The sequence below is a fragment of the Trichoderma camerunense genome, assembly GCF_050948025.1.
Source record: "Trichoderma camerunense strain CBS 138272 chromosome Unknown V8C40scaffold_1, whole genome shotgun sequence".
In the NCBI taxonomy this organism is placed as follows: domain Eukaryota; kingdom Fungi; phylum Ascomycota; class Sordariomycetes; order Hypocreales; family Hypocreaceae; genus Trichoderma; species Trichoderma camerunense.
Genome location: NW_028145369.1, coordinates 386511 through 404638, shown reverse-complemented (window position 1 = coordinate 404638; position 18128 = coordinate 386511). Strand labels below are relative to the sequence as shown.

Sequence of the window (18128 nt, the reverse complement as noted above, 5' to 3'; positions counted from 1 at the left end):
AGAACACGACCCCCGTGGTGCTGCATGTTGGCCCTGTCAAATTTCCAGCTTCCCCGAGCTCGCGCCAAGTGGGATTCGAAAGATGATCCAGGATCCGTGATGCGTCGGACGCAAAAAGACACGCGCTTCCCAAATGGACCCGTATCTGGACGTGACAGAAAGGAAAAGAGGCGGTTGTGCCTGAAGCTGAGTGGCACTGGATCCATGGATATCAGAAAAGGGCAGCGAACGGCATCACAAGTGCAGTCGGCGGATGCCACTTTCAGAAAATGCGGAGATGCTGCCTAGTGCGTCCCCTGTAGCTCACTGGTGATTTGATCGCCGATGCTTCAAGATGCGTCTTGACCGCGCATTTGCTCCCTCTCGACTGCAGTTGATTATCATATTAGTCTGCATGAGAAAGTCTGAGGATGTCGATGCTGCCGACCTATGATCATCAACCTAGGTACGTGAACATGCCATTCACAAGGCAGCCATCGTCGTGTGAGCACATCCAGAACCAGTCGGTCCAGTCATCGGTCGAAACAGCACCATCGACACTGCTACTGGTAATAGCGTCCATCACGATATCCATACCCCGTATTCTGTCGATAGCGCCACTCGGCATGCCCTTATGAGCACAGCCCAGCCCAGACCGTCCAAGCAACTACCATGGAGCTGGCCTGTTTGATTTGATTGCAAACAATTGAACCGTCGAAGCGGCCTCGCGCTCAGGGCACAGATTTAGTGGACGATTAGTGGTTGCAGTGCTGCGACGAACGCTTCGACCGGGCCGCCACCAAGGCATCGTGTCCAGCCAATCACTCGGTCCAGACGCGCTTTCTGCACGACTGTCGGGAATCCATTCAATTAATGCATGTCATGAATCCCTCTCACCAATCAACCCAGCCTGCCGACTGGGAGGCTGCCTCTTGGGGGCCGTGCTGTTGCATTTGAATCGTCACTTGAGAATCCCGCCAGACAATCAGCTCCTATCCGGACAATCATCATTGCTGGATTGGGCGCAGTGCCAAAGCAGACCGCCAATCGACAGCTTCGCCGAGTTTTGTTCATCAGTTACATCATAGCCGAGCCCGTAAATGCAGCGCCCCGAGAGGAGCAAAAGCAAGCAGCGGATGCTCTCCTAGATGGAGTAATGATTGACTGCAAGAAGAGCGCTAATCCTGTACGATTACATGTACAAGTACCTGTTCATTTCAATAGCTTGCCCGTCTTGACAGGAACAAGAACGGCCAAGACATGCACGACACCACACGATTTTCTTATCTTACACAGAAACAAAGTTGAGGCGTTGGATCACGTTCCAAGGTACCAGCGATTAGACTTTGTTACAGAGCATATTTGTCAGGGCAGGTTCCTGACGCTTGTTTGCCTCCATGCGTGAGTACTGGCATGTAAGTTGGACCGAGCGCAACGCCCGCAAACTGTAAAACGCAGGTACCTGCACCTGGACAGGCTTAGTACCTGAGTACTTACCTCATGTGCCTTGGATGAGGTGCCAGAGGTGCTTCGTTGAGCAGTTCAAGTTTCGTTGTTCAATCAAGCCCGAAGGAGTCAGTCTGCGCTTTAGCGTGATGGATCTGAAGCTGGGTGATAGGGCTGGACAGGCTCAGAGCCGTGGTGGTGGTGGCCTGTACTTGGCTACATACGGAGTGTGTTGCGTCTGCTAAAGTGTCGCGGCAAGGAGACGAAATGTTGCAGATGTTCCCTTGCAAGACCTGTTTCTAAATCTGGCCCGTCGTAATATAAGGGCCGGCGTGCCGGGAATCCTCGCCTGCCAGCAAGGAGCAGACACAGGGGCCGGCCCTTTATGAAACTGCGCTCATCAGGCTACATGTAATGGATTTGCTGAGTTGCCAAAGCCAGTCCAGCAAAGACTAGCCCGAGGCCCTGGCAGGTTTGATCTCTACTAGATCACACCCCGCACCAGCCAACGAGCATTGATGCCAACAGCCCAAGAATAAAAGCCGGGCTCGTCTTAATCTCCCCGCGAATGCAAACACCGTGCATGAATTAGCAGGTACGAGCTCCTACTTGGGCCAAGTACGGAGTAGCCAGCGGGACGCAGTAATATGGACATGTAATAGCATGGAATAGCACGGGGTGCCTGTATGAGAATCCATGAGGACGCCTCTCAGCTTATTCGCATGTGTCAAACGGGTGATGTCGCTGCCACCGAGATGCAAATCAGACCCAAATCAGATGCAAATCACCAGACCAACTACAAGTATTGACCTATTGGGGCTCTTCAATATATCTAGAGTATTACGTGGTGTTTCCATAGCATAATGAGCTTTTACTTTTACATGTGCTGCCTGTATGCGTACATGCATGGGCGGAAACAGTGGGACAGGGCGCATCGTCTGAGCTTCCTAAACTCTAAAGTCGGGATACCCATGCCTTGGGTCCTGGCCTTTTTCTGACGAAGCTTCAATGGTCTGAGACTCGGGGATAACTGATAGATTACGGTCCAATGTCATGGCAAGTATCTGACACAGTCACAGGTCGTCCCTACATTCGCCTCGAAACAAGATGAACCATATGAGAAAAGAAAAATTTGTTACATGCATCCCTCGATCAAGGTTTGATCAGGCACGGGAATGGTATCGAAATTGGAGGCTTTTGCCTGTCATTCCAGGCATGGGACAACTTTTTTATTTTGCCTCTTTATCATCGCCCTTCAGGATGCCGTATCCCTGCAAACCGAATGCGAGCGCAGAGCGGAAAGGGAGAACATACAATGCAATGCAACAATCCAACGACTCTATTGAGGGAGACGACTCAGGCAAGATGACGATTTGCGCCGGCTAGCATGAGATCCGCTGCATGTTGATGCACAGGTGCTCGAGGTGTTCCAATTTTGGGGCCTGCATCTTCAACAGCGCCGTATTTAGAACAGCCTCTCGTCTATTTGCTGGATGAATGGGCCTGGCATTTTGCAGATTCGCTTACTCTCCGATTTTCCACTAACAGACCGCGGGTGTCACGCAAGTGAGACTGGCTTCTCACGACTGGGCTTCCCAGGAGGGAAAACAAGGCCGACACCAAAAGCCACAGATCGACGGCTTCGCACGCCATCGAAAAGGCAAACGCGATGGCCTTTAGCAGTCAAAAGACTCGAAGGGGGGGCGGACGGGCGGCGCGTCCTTTTTCTCTCTTCTCTTTGCTTGTTTGGTGTGAGATTTAATCAATGCTCAACGCGCGCATCTCCGGGCCTCGCCCAATTAAACGCGCCAACGCGACTTTGCTTCCGGATGAAATGAAACCCCAAAATCCCAAACCCACCCCACGCCCATTTGCTTCGCATCAGCACTACAATGTCTTTTTTTCCTGCGCTGTGATTTGATTTGAGATTTGGAGACGGGTCCTTCGAGGGTAGTAGGGCTGGGTGGAGAGAGTCGCATTTTCCGCTTCCTCCCCAGTCCCCGTTCAAATCTTGGAGGCTCAACTACGTCCATTTCAGGCTGAGTCTGCAATGCTAGGTAATCGCTTGGAGGGGGAGGATTCGATGCCATGCCTTTTCGTCTTACCCCTCACTCGCTCGACGCCTGGGAGTTTACGGGTAAGAGATCCAGACAGAGAGAGTGAGAGAGTGGACCTCAGGAACACGACGAACCAACGCGGAGCGCAGTGGCAATCTGACGTTGCTGAATGATGCCATATTGGAACATCGGTCATCCCAATCTCGCGCTTTCGGCAGACGGCGTCCCCAATCACGTCGTGCATTGTGACGGACGGCAGCGCATCCCAGAGCTGACGCGCATTGCATCTCCATGTACACGCCCTTTTTTGGTGCAAGAGATCTCAATAGGCAGCTGTTTGACGCAAGATAATCGATATCATCAAGGACATCATCAAAGGGCAAGTCAGCTGTGGTTCTCGTTTGATCAGCAACAAAGGCCGTCCGCTGAAACCAGACCCCGTTTGTCTCGCGGGGAACAAGTGGTCCGTCCGAAATTTGACTTTGCGACGATCAGAATATCCGCTTCAGGCAATGGGCCATTTCAAAGCAAGGACGAGCCGAGCGCTGCAAACTCACTCGCACGTCCAACCTTGAACCCGGTCCTCTCTCTCTTCTGAAGGTTGATCCTTCGCAGCAGCTAGATAAAGAGGGAACAAGTTGAGGGCGGGAAAAAGCCACCAGGCTCGATAGCATGGGCATGGGCTTGGTGCCTCATTTCGCTATTGGCCTTCTGAAGCCGCCATATTTGGACTAATACCACCTACTGCTAACTCCCAACTCAAAGAGCGGCGCCGCGTCGGATGTTTTGCCCGTCCCAAAAGGCCAAGGCAGAACTTGTTTCGACACCTCCCTCTGGTTTCACGTACAAATGCCCTTCCCTTTGGACCGAAAAGATCTCTCAAGATTCGAACTAAGCCTGTATGGTGGCGCATTCGATTGGATATTACGTGCGCTCGTAAACTGCGACTCTTCAATATCGCCTAACATGCCGTTCGTGTTACGCGGGCGTAGGGAGAGCAAGGCCCTTTGTTTGAAATAAAGCAAGGCGAGGTCTCAGGCAATTGCCGGGTCGAAATGAGGAGCTCTTTTGCCACGTTTGCTGCCGGTAATTGCGACGAGGCTGTGTCGATCATTGTCTTTTCGTATTTTGCAAAGCAAGATTCACTCCCTTTTGTGCATTCAACTTTTCCTACGGATGAGTTATTCTCATGAGTAAATTACATTGACTGGAGTGAGGGCCGGCTTTTGCTGGACCAACACCCTCCATAGTATTACAGTACAAGCCACATGCGGATAGCTTAGTAGAGTGGGGGAGTTCGCCCGACGCTTTTTGCTAGCAGCAGCAAGTATCGGAGCACCACTGAAGCTCGCAGATCCATTGGAGAAGATGCAGACAGGAGCTCCTCACTGGTCAATCGCAATGGAAGAATCTTCAAGCTGCATTTCGACTGATATCCAGAATGTACTGTACAGTATCTACATGTAGCCAAGAACCCGGTTTTCTGTACCAGCAGCATGGCTCCACCGTCCGGACGAACTGCATCGCTTTTTGACGTGCTGCCCTCTTACTGCAGTCAGATCCGCGGAAGAGCAATTCGTCATTTCTACCCCGTGCTCTGTCGATGCAAGTTTGGATTACTCAGTGCAAATACTCGTCCCCCCTTACTTCATAGACCCAGCAAGCATCAAGACTGCGTTCCAAAAACGAGGCTGTGTCGACTCACCGGGAGGGATAGCCTTGCGTTCCGCGAGACCTTGTGCGTTTCAAAGGAAATTCTGTCTAATATAAGACCTTCTCACATATCAAACAATTCGCAAAGCAAGGAAGACAAGACACTGCCGCTTTTTGGTTCCCTTTGTTCTTGTTTCTTCTTCTTTTTATAAAACACCCTGGGCCCGGGGAAGCGTAATTTTGTCTCAACTTGCTACCTAGTTTCGGGTATCTGTCGCCCTCCGTTGAGTTTGCCTGCCTAGACCGCGGTCCAAAGCGTTGTGCGACCTATTTGAATGGTTGGTGCCGAGCGCATGGTATCAATGGCAATTTTTAGTAGGGATACAAAGATGTAGATTGGATTACTAGCAGTATCACTTATCACTCCTCTTGCTAGTAGAGAAAAAGAGGCGTGGTGTCATGAAGGTTTGTACCTTGCGTTCAGAAGGGAGTGTGGATGCAAGCACTTTACCCAACTTGTTACACATGCATATGTGCTTAGCCTCTCCTGCAGAACCTGCGGTAGGGGGAAGTTAGAACCTATAACCGACAGGCTTTTAAAGTGGAAAATGAAACTCTTCAAGTGAGGGGTGAATAGAATTTTTTTTCTTCATCTTTTGTCTTTACTCTATTTCTCGGCAGTGGATGGATGGATGCCCTTGCAATGGTGGATGGCTCTTGAAGCTACTCGTACATAGTCTGTACGGTATTATGCCGAAATGCGAAGAGCCCCAGTCGAGGGGTGCAGTGGGCGTCCACTGAAGGTCCGTGCAAAGCGCAGGGAAAAGCTAAGCAGCTCCATAGCAAAACTCCTCCGTACGAGTACGGTTGTCTAATGAACGAGCCGAAAAACCCGCGCTACTCCTGCAGCAAATGGCGAAAAAGGGAAGATGAAAGAAAAAAAAAAAAAAACCGTTGAATGGATGACAAAGTTTGTGGGTATCGCGGCACTTGGTTGTCTAGAGGATGCAAATTCTTCTTTTTCTTGGCTCTTGGTTGAGCGTTGGGTGACGGATTGGGGCCATACTGATATGTACTCTGACGTACGGGAGTAAAGATTTTTACAGCGTCGTAGCAGTGCATCTTCCTTTTTGCAATATTCATAGAAGTCTACACACGCTGTAAAAAAAAAAAGGATATCTAAAACACAGCAACGGCTTTTGTTCGACTTAATGCCAGCACTAATGCTTAAATCGGAACTATTCATAGCACAAGCCTGTGCACTAAAACGTCACAAAGGGAGCATTAAACTTGTACTTTGGAGCTAAATGCTTCTCCTCCTTCTAGAAGCCTTCCTCATTCGGCATGGTCAGGTTAGAAGGAAGAAACGAGGCTGAAGAGCTCTCCCAAAGAGGAAACAACTTCTCCGTTTTTTTTTCTTTGGTGCTTTTCGGAGCTCTTGGTGGCGTCTGCTTTAAACGCGGTGGGGGAGGCTTAATGCCGTTCTCTTTTGTGCGGCGGGTGCTTTTTTTTTCTTCTCTTCTTCTTCTTCTTCTTTCTCTGGAGCTTGATGATGGCGTGTGTGTATTGATTTAAAGTTGTAGAGCTCATCATGCTCTTGCTGGCTCTCATACTGCATACAACGCAAAAACTCTTCAAAGCACCTAGTGGAGGCCTGCTAGTACGACCTTGGCTGTACGAACCTGTGTCCGCCGTGGTATCAGAGGAGCTGCTAGCTTCTGGGGCTTGTTATCCGCCTCATCGGGTCCAAGACTGCGAATCAACCACCTAGAGCTTCCCGTGCTCCGGACTGATGCACTACGGAGTGCGAGTATCATATGGAGTCTAGACAGGTATGCTCGGAGGGGGGGCGTCAAACGCTCGTCCTCACAAGCTTGCTGCTGCTACCAAGTGCTAGTACGAGTACAGTTCTTAGGCGTGCCAGCATGTAGTCGGTTCGGGCACGATGTACCCCGTACTTAGTTCGCGCCATTGCAGCGGACGCCAAAAAGAGGCGTCGTGGACGGAGCATGCAGCACGTCAAAAATGGCGAAGAAAAAAAAAAGAGCAAATGGGAACACGCCGCAGACGCGTCTCCATATCCGCGCTCATGGGGCTATTTCGTACATTGCCGGAACCTGCAGCAGATGCACCCAAAAGATGCACAGTATACGTGACTGCATGATTTGGTCACGAAAAAGAATCTCGTGGCGTTCAATTGCCTTTCGCCAGTGCTCTAATCATGCGGGCCCTCTGTCAGTCTATCCTATCAGCGAAGTGTGAGTGCTGCGGCAATATGCAAGTCCCCTTGCACTGTCTTTGATAGATGCAGAAAATGGCATCATGAATAAGCACTCGAGTGGCTGCTTTGTGGTTTGTGGAGGCCAAAAAAGGGCCTTTCCGAAGCATCCATATTGACCCCGTAATCCTGTGGAGGGGACAAGAAGAAAAAAACTTCACTTGCCGATTGGAGGGGACCAATTTGCACTATTCAAGAGCGGTTTCTGCGGTAGAAAAAAAAAAAAAAAAAAAAAAAAAAAAAAGCAATATAATTTTTTTTCTGTAAGGCCACGAATGCTAATGCATCGTGACAGCTTTTACCCTGGCGTCTGGTAATATGCAGCTTTCACCGCCAGCAGCTTACTTACACACCAGGCCGACAGGGTCGTCGAAAATTAGGATGAATTGCGGACACAGATGCAGAGTGGGCTTGACCGCTGCATCCAGAGCGGACGCAGTGCTGGATTCGGCGAATGCCTAAAGCGTTGCCCGTTGATTTGTCTTTCGGTTACTGGCTGTGAGAGGCATGATTCCGACACAAGATACCGTCGGCTTCCGCCTAACATCATCCATGGCTACGCGATAGTCTCACGTAGCAGCCGCCAGACTCGGTGGCAAGACGGCGGTCCTACCGCGCAGTGAGCGGTGCCTGCTAGTAGGCGCGCGTGTGCTCCATACAGTAGCTCAGCATTGTCCTCGTACGAGCATCAAGTGGCACATACTCGTAGCTGGGTAGGGGACGATTAGGCCCGGAATCTCGTAGCATGTCGCTTGCAACAAGCCGGCAGATAGCTTGGCTGCACATTACCGACCACAGTAGTCGCCGCCACGACACGCCTTCACGCTGATTAGCAACGCGACAATGCAGAGAACTAGCAAAGATTGGCTCACATTCATGTCTGCAGCACACAAATTAGGCACCTCCGGCCTCCGGGGCCAGGCAACTCCGAGCAAATAGCCGGAGCGCCGGATACCGTTCAGCCACGTCTCAAGTCCGGCGGTGGCCGGCACTCCGTCGGTGTCTGCGCCGTATCACACATGTGCATGTCTCTCTGTAGACTGCGCCTTAGAATAAGACTTCCCGTCCATCCAACTTCAGTTCCTTTGAGAGTCTGATTCGTCTGTTAATCTGAAAAGCTCTCCCTGGAGCACATGTAAGTATGCCGTGTGTACTCCGTGTATCGACCAAAAGCCACTCAACGCTTGCTGCCTCCCCTCATATTCCATTTTTCTCTTTTCCAATCACGGAGGTTCTGCCATGGTTCGCAGCAGCGCCCCTCCAAATGTACATCGGGCTGAGATCACGGTGCTTGAATGGAGCCCGGCTTGTTGCGGGTGCCTCGCTGGCGCATATTCGTACATACTGGCATAGGCAGTGATATGCACATAGCATGCCGGCCTTTCCTTGCCCATTTCTTTGCATACAGCATCTGCCAATTAGCTGACGGCTGATTCGAGGCGCGACCATGTGCTACTGCGTCGCGTCTGCCCCTCTACGGAGCACTGGCTGGGGTTTCTGTATGCAGAGGCGTGGTACGCCAGGGGCGCCATTGGACTGGAATCTCGGATCAAGGCTCTAGTTGCGTGGGGCTGAGCGTCTGTGTGAGTCTTGGCCAACGGGCGGTCTTGCATCGGAAAGGCAATTGAGCATGTTGGAGGCTGCTGATTACCTGTACGACGTCCAAGTAGGTTGGGCATGTGTAGGGGATGACAGTCAGTTGCATCAGCGTGAATAATGCCAAAGGATTCAGGCGGTATGGTGAACGCAGCCATACATGTATGTCGACTCCAACGTCACACCGTATGTACGTGCAGTAGTGATAGCTTCCTAACACGACACAGAAGTGCCTGCTCGTATGTAGCAGTCCCACCCTGGGCCACGGCTCAATACGCCCATAGTCGGCGACTTGACGAGACTTTTCATACTTGTGGTCTAGCACCAACTGTACTGGTCAGGCTAGGATATTTCCAGCTCTGGCCTGTGGGGAAGAGGAAGACAAAGATGACAAGCTGTCACGAGCTCACGTGTGTACCAACACATAGGGTTCCTCAGTAACATCAAAGATACTTGTACGCCAACTGTCACAAGCAAGGATATGGCCCCTACAAGAGATGAACATGAACGCGAAATCGCCACGGCTGAGGCGGCGGCTATTGGATGCTCCAAGACGTTCCGATTTCGTAGCGTCGAGGAGCGTGGGGCTTCGGGAAGAACATATCCTGGCTCCAAGCTGGAGTCTAAGAGCGTTGAGGCCTGTTCCTTGTCACGTCAAGCCCAGTTTCCGTCGTATGTGCTTGAAGGCGTCCAACCACTGCGGAGAACCTGTGATAGCTGCACAAATCTGGCGTGTCTTCTCGGGCTTCGGCGATGTCGCTTTGCTCCCAATCGAACGCAACGAAGCATGACTTATCAATAAAAAGCCCTTTTTTGCTGGACCCTGCTGGGGCGAGATCGGTTGAGGAGCTGACTAGTCAGCCCGGAATGACGTCTAGTCAACGACAGACGCCATGGAGCATCTGAATCCACCACATTTTTTAGCACTTCTTCCAATGGCCTTTGATAAATTCGGTGTTGGAGATGGTTTTTGATACCGAAAGCCCCTGTGCTGGGTATTGTTAGTAGACACCACCTCGCAATATCAATGAAGCTGAACATCCAGAGGGAGGGCTGAATCCTCCTGATGAGAGCCAATTGCGCAAGCTCAGCTACTCTGAGCAATTGGCGCTATACTCAACTCCGTCTAGCTCCGCCAATTGGCAGATCGTGGCCCGAGTCTCGGTCCAGACGTACTGAATGGAGAAAGGAGGAGCCGAGAAGAAGAAAAAAATCGTTGACGCATGTGAGGGAGCAGATTCGAGCACGGCATGGAGATAGTACTACGGAGTACATGCTAGTATGTAAAGGTACTTTGTGCTTTAGAGTGTGCTAAGTTTGCGTCTTTGCTCTGGAAATTTACGGAGCCCAGAGTGGTGCTCCGTACCTGCCGTACTGGAACCAGCCAACAAAGGAAGGCGGTATCCGCAGCTTGCCGAGTCTAGGCATGACTATGGAAAAAAAAAGAGAGTTACGGTGAAAAAACCACAGCTGGCAAAACTTCAACCTTACAAACACCGGCGATTGAGGCTTCAATGCACTTTCGGTGCCTCTAACCGTGCTGTTGGCATCAATCTGCCCTGTCGGGAGCCGCTGTCAGGCCATGCGGAACGCCGTCGTCTCAGATACGGCCAGATAGGCGGTTCCCTGAACCTTGCTGGTCGTTGGAGAAGTTGCTTTTGGCGATGGAATACCACCCCGTGCTGCTCCTGTTGATCTCGCTAATGCTCCCTCCGAAGCTCTGCATGATGGCATAAAAAGATGGTGCAATGCCTATCAATCAAGTCGATGCTCGATGCGCCAATCGCTCAGGCCGGACTCCCTCGTTGAGGCCATGCCCCTGGGATGTCGTCCTTCTGAGGCAATGTTGCATTTGCCAGTGGTTAGGCATGCACAGGCTCGGCGTCAGCTGGTTCAACCTATGAGAGCTCTTATCGACGATAAAGCAGCCGCATGGAGAAACGTACTGGTACTTTCGCCCATCCATGGCTGCTTTACTGCATGAATTAGCCACAACGCCACCAGTCAGATAAGGCTAGATTTCAGCTGAGCTCTGGCAAGCTTGCGGGGATCGTCTCGAAACAAGACCGAACAAATCATACCACTTGCTTGTCGGCGGTACTCGATTCCACACATTGCGCCCTCAAATAAATCCTCTTTCAGCTGAGGGACTGTCATGGTCCTTTTAGCAGTGCAGAAGGGGCCAACCGGCGGGATGCCGCAGCCGCGGCTGCAGTTGGTGATGTGAGAATGCGGCTGCATCGAGATATGCAACTCCGCCCCTATACCGACTTTTCTCGAGCTTCCCAAACCGGCTGCTACATTGCGTGCTCTGCCTTGTCACAGCAGCCCCCGTGCGATCCCAGATCCGATCTGAGGAAGCGGATTGCGAAGTCGCCCGCTGGGAGTTTCTAAGTAGCTTTGGGGGCAGCTTTGCCACGCCAATTTTGCCGTCAGATCCAGGGGGTCACTAGTGTTGGCCTCGTTGGCGTCAGCCAGTCACAGGTTCTCCGCGAGAAGTAGAATTCAAAGCTAGCCAGGCCGGCCACTGGACTCGACAGGTACGAGCTGTGGCTAACCAACGAAGGCGGTACCTGAAATGATTCAATCCCATGCCGTGTCTGTGCCTTTCGTTTTGTGCACATAGAGTGCTCCGTGTTCGACGACTGACTGCCAACACTCCCAAGAAGGATGCAGCAAACTTGAGCATTGTACCACACAGGCTGATCGACCGTACTCGCACCAGCACCGTAATTGATGCATGTTTCCTATTCTGGCATTATGACATAACACCCCGGCCAATTTCCTGGGACTTGGCTTCTCCACACCCCGTCTTCATTTCGGATACGGAGACGCTGGGTACAGAGCTGCAGAAGGCAACAAGACTTGTCTCGATGGCCGAGCATTCCATTCTGTTGAGAATTGATGGCAAACAAGCAATCTGTCACCCTTGGTCCCAAGCCTCTCCTCCTGATGGATCTGCCAGCACAGGATATTGCAATCACGCCTGGGGCATTGGATGCGTTGACTGCCACCGACGACTCCGTATTTTTACGAGCTATGTTACCGACTTGCGTCCCACCCGCATATTGGCACAAGTACGAGTACTGTACCAGTATAGACGGGCCCCTTCGCTTCTGCCCGCATCTGCGGCTAATAAGCAGGGAACTGGCACGGGCGTATCAAAGTGCTGTGCAATCAAAGGACTCGTCTCCGAGCTCGCCTGTTCCCGCTTTGAGCAGCTGCTCCGACTGCGATTGACGACACGAGACGCCCCGTTTCTCCGTACCTGCAATTCTCTCCTGAGCGCCCCCTTGTCGTCGAAATCTCGATTGCGGACGCCACGGAAGCAGGATGAATTACTGAATACTCGTGCTTGTACCGCTCAGCTATGCCAACCGCCGCAACGTGCGAGTGCAAAACAGCTGTAATGCGCAGTTCCGTGACCCTTGATGCTTGTACTGCTACCTGCCTTGGGGGACCCCTGCTCCCATTAATCACCGTGATACATGCTAAGGGGAAAAGCCGGCCACAATGGCGCTGGTCAACCACAAGCATAAAGTTGAATAATTGCCTTGATATCTCGTGACTTTGCGATGCTGGACTCCTGTTTTGTCCATCCCTCAGACTGCTAATCAATGGATGCACGGGAAAGGCGCTGCACACGCCCTTTTGTGGTAGGACTTCATCTCGACCCCCAGTCAAGCAAAGACACGGGATCCTTTGGTCTAAAAAAGAAGTCTTACGACATGCACGGAGGACCTTGACCGGCTTTGTCGAGGGCAGTGCTATTACTGCTGGCACAATTACTGGTTCACTACTCAGTATAGCATTACTGGTACAGTCCTGATATGGATTGAGGATCCCCCTGGTGGCGTCTCTTTTTCTGATCAAGAAAGCCAATCTCGCTTTGCCCGGCCGCCTGGCGCCAGGATCTTTCGTCCTGTCTCGTGCAGCATCACGCCCCCCAGCTCCCTGGAGTCCCAATGGGCATCTGCTCCAATGAACGGTGCCTGTCTGCTCTCACAACGCTGCTGTCATTGGGGAGGACGGAGCCAGTGACTCCATATCGCCGTTATTTCTGTACCAAACAAGCGCAGCCACGTTGGATCTCCCCCATTTCGAGATGGATATCTCTAGGGGCATCCTGGTCCTGTCAAGCGAGAAGCTACCAACTGACGGCATCGTGGACTCTCCCCGGAACATGCAACAGCCCTGCTGACACTGACAGCTACTTTCTCATTTCCGCGACGTCTCTCGTGACTGTGGCACGTTGGGGGAGTGTGCAGTGTGCCTGGATAGGGTTTTGTGAGCTGTCTTTTGCATGTTGCGTGTTCACGTTGCCTTGCCAGCACAGATGAGCTACTAGTAAAAGGGGCGAAGAGAGATATCCGACTGTTTGCCCCTTGTAGACTGTTTGCCACTTGTAAGCCAATGGCACGACACCGCGAGAATGAAGATGAATCACCGTTTTCTCGTTAAGCATGGACGTCACAGCCGTGTTAGTGTGATGACCATTGCGTGTCCCAACACCGGATATCTCCACGTTCCTATAGATAGTATATTCGCCAGAAGCTTCGTCTGAAGAAATAAAGCTCAGCTATTTTGAGACGAAGGTGACCGAGTCAAGCATGGTTTTCTGCTAGTAGTAGTATTTTGTTTGCCACTTTCGACAAAATAATTCAGGTCAGAATATAATTAGTAATTCATCCAGTGTCTCAGGTCTTGCTCGCTTCTTTTGCTTCGTGTTAATGATAGACGAGAACGGACTTTGGGGCAGCTTCTTTCGTTTGTATAGCCGAAGGAAAGGGATGGGGCTTTGCTCCTAATTATAGATATTGAATTTTATGAAGCAGATATGCGGATATTGTGATGAGGATACGGAGTGGTGATGATATGTAGGCCCGGAGATTCTTCCTGGGGCATGGGGCTGGGGAATTTACGGACAGAAGAATATGAATCATCTGGATGGGGATAGGGTGCTGATAGAGTGATGGTATAGGATGTGTTGAGATGAAAATAAAGGGGGTGGCTTCGTCATTACGTGAGTATCTGATCTTCCAACTCTATCATATCAGCCCTGAGACACTGTAGTGTAAAAGTTTTAAACCAGACGATCAAGATGTCAGGAAACGCAGAAGACAAACTGAACCTCGAGGTATTCTTAATTATTCATACATCACGGTCCGAAGACCCAGGGAATATTCTTCACAGACAGTAACACGTAAAAAGAGTCATCCGATGCAACTCCCTTTATACATCCACCAAGGCAGTTGATCTAATGTAGCAAAGCATTTTACTCAATGAACCGCTTTTTATCGACACATCCACGTTTTCTCGCTGATCAAAACCACCTTCCCCCAGAAAACCCAGTAATTAACCCCCTATTGCTTGCTTTCCGAACCCGCATAATGTGCCATCATCCTCTAAATGGTAACCCAATACCCCCTAGCAGAAAAGAAAGAAAAGATAGAAAGAATAAAAGCATAATATAGCACAGTGACAAAGATCTAAAGAAAGTTTGGGTTCCCGTGCAAAGCCCAGATAACAAAAAACGCCAGCCCTCCATGAATCCGCAGAGCCACATGAGATATTAAGACAATGATTAAAGTGAAAATGGTGAGCCCAGTCAGAGTAGCTTCCGACCAGAAGGTAGGAAATATGGTAAAGCTTTGTGTACGTGGCCCGCGTCTAGCCACGTCTATCAAGTATCCAACACAAGCATTGTACGAGTGAAAACGAACCCAAGAAGCTAGCAGGGCTAATGCTGGTGATTGTGGCCATCGCCGTGACTGTGACCTTCGCTGTGCGCGCTGTGCGACGATTCGCTAGCTCGTCGAGTTGAACACGCTGAGGAAGCTTCAACCACACAGCATCCCTCTGCCTGACAATCGTCGACGCAGTCAAGGAGGCAGAGACGAGCGGGCTCTTCGGATGTTCCATCATGAGTGAGCGCCGTCGCGTCACCGTCGTGCTGGTGGCTATCATCAAGACAGAACTCGGGTTGGATCGTGGCGCTGTGAATGCCGTGGCCGTGCAGACACTTTCTGGCCTGCCTAGCTAGCTGCATGTACTTCTCGCCGTTGTGCGTGTCGAGTTTGGAGGACACTTGGAGATGCAAGCTGGCAACAATCTTGGTATCAGAAAGCTGCCATACGTGGATGTGGTGGCAGCTGACGACTCCCCTGAGGCTTTCGATATCATCTCGGATTTTTGAAATGCTGATGTTCTCAGGAGTCGCCTGTAGCAAGACACGAGAAGTAGCCAGAGTCAAGGGGATGGATGTCTTGAGAATAATGGCAGTAATGACGAGAGAGACGGACGGATCAGCGTAGAGCTTGCCGGGCCAGTCGGTGAGCCAGATGATGAGAGCTGTGATGATGACACCGACATTTCCCAAAGCATCGCCTATGACATGGAGCATCATGGCATGCATACCCATATCGGCATGGTTGTGGCCGCTGACTTTGGTGCCTGGCTTTTGCGGAAGCGTGTGGTTATGGCCATTGTGCACGCCAGAATCTCGTCGAGTTCTCGGTTTCTTAGAGGAAGAGCTGTGGGAGTAGGAGAGATGAGATCCCTTTGAGTCCTGGAGAAGTGGTGATGCCTCATTAACGTCATTCTCCGAGTCGGTAAAGGGAGTCTCCTCTCCAGAGTCATGTTGACTAGTCGCACAGACGGTGGATGATGCAGCCCTACTAGCAGCTAGAATCTCCTGTCGAAAACTGGCGGGGTGAATACTCATGTCCTCGATGCTAGCGAAGCGGGCATGGCCTTTGTTGGGCTGGCGTTGGTGCTCTCGGCCCCTGGACTGGGTAGATGCTCGGCTTGCTCTAGTGTTAGACTCGTCTCGGCTTGTAGAATCGTCGCCAAAGTGAATGCGTCTCGCAGTCTCGGGGCTCTCTGTGCTAGCTCGGCGTCCCGTCTCGACAGCTCTTCTGACAATTACTTCAGGGAGGACATCCCCAACAGCCCCTTGCTCATCAGCGATAGAGGCACCATCATACTGTCCCTCCTCAAGATCACAGGGGTCTCCGTGCGAGTGGGCGTGGTCGTGTTCATGCGCATGTTCATGTTCGTGGCCGTCGCCGTGATCATGGTCGTGTTCGTGTCCGTGGTCGTGTCCGTGACCTCCCAAAACCACAAAGCCCAGCAAGTTGGAGAATAGACCGGCACAGCCCACGATCAGAATGAGCTTCGGGTTGTTGATCTCGGGCGGCTCAACGAAGCGAGTCAGGGCTTCGAGGATGATGGAGACGCAAAGCGCGATTAAGAAGACTGCGTTGAAGAAAGCGCCGAGAATCTCGGCTCGTACCCACTGCGAACAACGAATGTTAGTTACATTCACGTCAAGTATGCGTCAAGGTCAAGAGGCCAACTTACGCCAAAGGTGAACTCGTCGGTGGTAGCCTTTTGCGACGCCATCACGGCCCACAAACCGATGGCTAGCGAAATGATGTCGTTTAACTATAGAGGATTAGTTGTCTCCCTATGAAAGGAGGAAGCATCGCGCATCGCACCATGTGGAAGGCATCGGCCGTCAGTGCCAGCGAATGCGCCAGAAAACCGCATATCAGTTCAAGAAGGAAGAAGGCCGTGTCGATGGCAATCATGACTTTGATGCGGGTGCTCTTGGACCACGCAAACCGAGAGGATTTCGCCATCGCGAGCAGGAATGCAGCGCCAGGGCCGGCGCGCGTAGTCGTGGAAAAGCTGCAGGAGGTGAAATGGGATGATCAAAGAAGAGGACGAGAATAAGAAGAGAAAGAAGAGTCGCGCGAGATGGTTGAAGCGAGGAGAAAATTTTGCGACGGGGTTTTCTCTATTTAAGAGCGGGTGTTGTGTAGTCAAAGAAGTTCTAATGTTCAATGGAAGTTGGGAGTTGAAATGCTGTTGGCCGCAGGTGGGGTCGTAGCGTCAGACCACTGCAGTGGTGAATGGCGCCCTGGAACGCTGGGAGTTTAAGTGAACGCCTTGACTGCAGCTAAAAAGCATCAGCATCAGCCGGTGCAGGCTAGTGGGTTAAATTTTTTCGTATTCAGGCGGATGAGTGAATAGAGAAAAAGCATCGGCTGGAGTGAATTGTGTTTCTGGTTGAGGGTTTGTACAAGTAAATCCAGATGGAAGAATCAGGAATCCGGCATCACGGATCGCCACCTGGGATATACCGGATTGAGGGAGGCAAAGGATGGATGGATGGATGGATGACAGCGCTATTACTTAAGGCAGCAGTGCCTTGGTTAATAAATACCAGTGTCTAGTCAGAGAGCCTTTGGCAACCTTAGTCATACATCTTCGAAAGCCACTCGTACATACGAAGCGTGAGCGAGCCATTGGAACAAGTCGGAGGATTCGTACAGTATATCCGCCATGGTACTGTAAGCCGCCCGCAAATTATACTGTCTAAACATGGCGCCACCACGCCATTGTGGGAGATATTTTGGTATTGTTGCTTTATAAAAGGGGTCCATGCACTGTCTCCTATTAAGATAATACAATATTATCAGTAATTGAGGAATTGAGCTACATGCTGTACTAAATCAAATACAGTTTCCAGGGCCACTTCACGGCGATTGCATGTGTTCCTGCGTCATGATACTACTTGACATCATCTCCCGCAGCCTCATATTGCTACCTGACCTTAGTACCTTAGGCACCGTGCAGATGGCCAGACCAACTATAACAGGGCCCTGTCAGAGGCTACGGAGCACTTGGCGGTCATATCGCAGCAGCAGCTCGGCGTCCATCGGCTCGGCTGTGGCTCTCCCGTCACCTGGACACGACATTATCGCCGTGAGTGGCAAGATGCGACGTCAACATCCACATCAAATAGGGGGAGCTGATCTGGATTAAATGTCACCCTAATGCAATGTTACTGCAGCTATTTCTCAATAGCTGGGTTAGGTACTACACTCTCCAAACCAGGTGCAATCTTTGGCATTTGGGATACATGTGGTTGCTCGTACTCGTATATGTCGCTCTTGTCTAGTGTTTGTTTTACAAAGCCAAACCACCTAGATCTAGAAACCAAGACTTCCTCTATTATGTATATTGCATCACCTGTACACCTGAATAGTACACATTTTTCATAGGTGTACTCAGTACCTAGTTAAACCACAGTGGGTAAATAACAGCCATCT

At 51.0% G+C, this 18128-nt stretch overlaps 3 protein-coding genes across 3 annotated transcripts; 1 reads left to right on the top strand and 2 right to left on the bottom strand.

Annotated features, from left to right (window-relative positions):
* Window positions 1-9384: 9384 nt before the first annotated feature.
* V8C40DRAFT_228985 (uncharacterized protein) lies at window positions 9385-10279 on the top strand. The gene has a single exon (XM_083212388.1). The coding sequence runs from the start codon at window positions 9491-9493 to the stop codon at window positions 9809-9811; it is 321 nt and encodes a 106-aa protein (XP_083078695.1). The 5' UTR covers window positions 9385-9490; the 3' UTR covers window positions 9812-10279.
* A 1085-nt stretch (window positions 10280-11364) lies between these two features.
* On the bottom strand, window positions 11365-11735 carry V8C40DRAFT_2866 (uncharacterized protein). Its single transcript, XM_083222548.1, has one exon. It carries the CDS (start codon window positions 11696-11698, stop codon window positions 11480-11482), a length of 219 nt encoding a protein of 72 aa, XP_083078694.1. The 5' UTR covers window positions 11699-11735; the 3' UTR covers window positions 11365-11479.
* A 2881-nt stretch (window positions 11736-14616) lies between these two features.
* On the bottom strand, window positions 14617-17108 carry V8C40DRAFT_2843 (cation efflux protein). The gene is made up of 3 exons (XM_083222133.1): window positions 16509-17108; window positions 16372-16455; window positions 14617-16306 (listed from the first exon to the last, which is right to left on the bottom strand). The coding sequence occupies exons 1-3, from the start codon at window positions 16650-16652 to the stop codon at window positions 14750-14752; spliced, it is 1785 nt and encodes a 594-aa protein (XP_083078693.1). The 5' UTR covers window positions 16653-17108; the 3' UTR covers window positions 14617-14749.
* Between the last annotated feature and the right edge of the window lie 1020 nt (window positions 17109-18128).

Coding starts and splice junctions, on each gene's coding strand:
- V8C40DRAFT_228985 (XM_083212388.1), top strand. CDS start 9,491: ATGGCCCCTACAAGAGATGAACATGAACGCGAAATCGCCACGGCTGAG.
- V8C40DRAFT_2866 (XM_083222548.1), bottom strand. CDS start 11,698: ATGCTCAAGTTTGCTGCATCCTTCTTGGGAGTGTTGGCAGTCAGTCGT.
- V8C40DRAFT_2843 (XM_083222133.1), bottom strand. CDS start 16,652: ATGGCGAAATCCTCTCGGTTTGCGTGGTCCAAGAGCACCCGCATCAAA. Junction 16,456..16,508: donor CGGCCGATGCCTTCCACATG/GTGCGATGCGCG, acceptor AATCCTCTATAG/TTAAACGACATCATTTCGCT. Junction 16,307..16,371: donor CCGACGAGTTCACCTTTGGC/GTAAGTTGGCCT, acceptor CGTTGTTCGCAG/TGGGTACGAGCCGAGATTCT.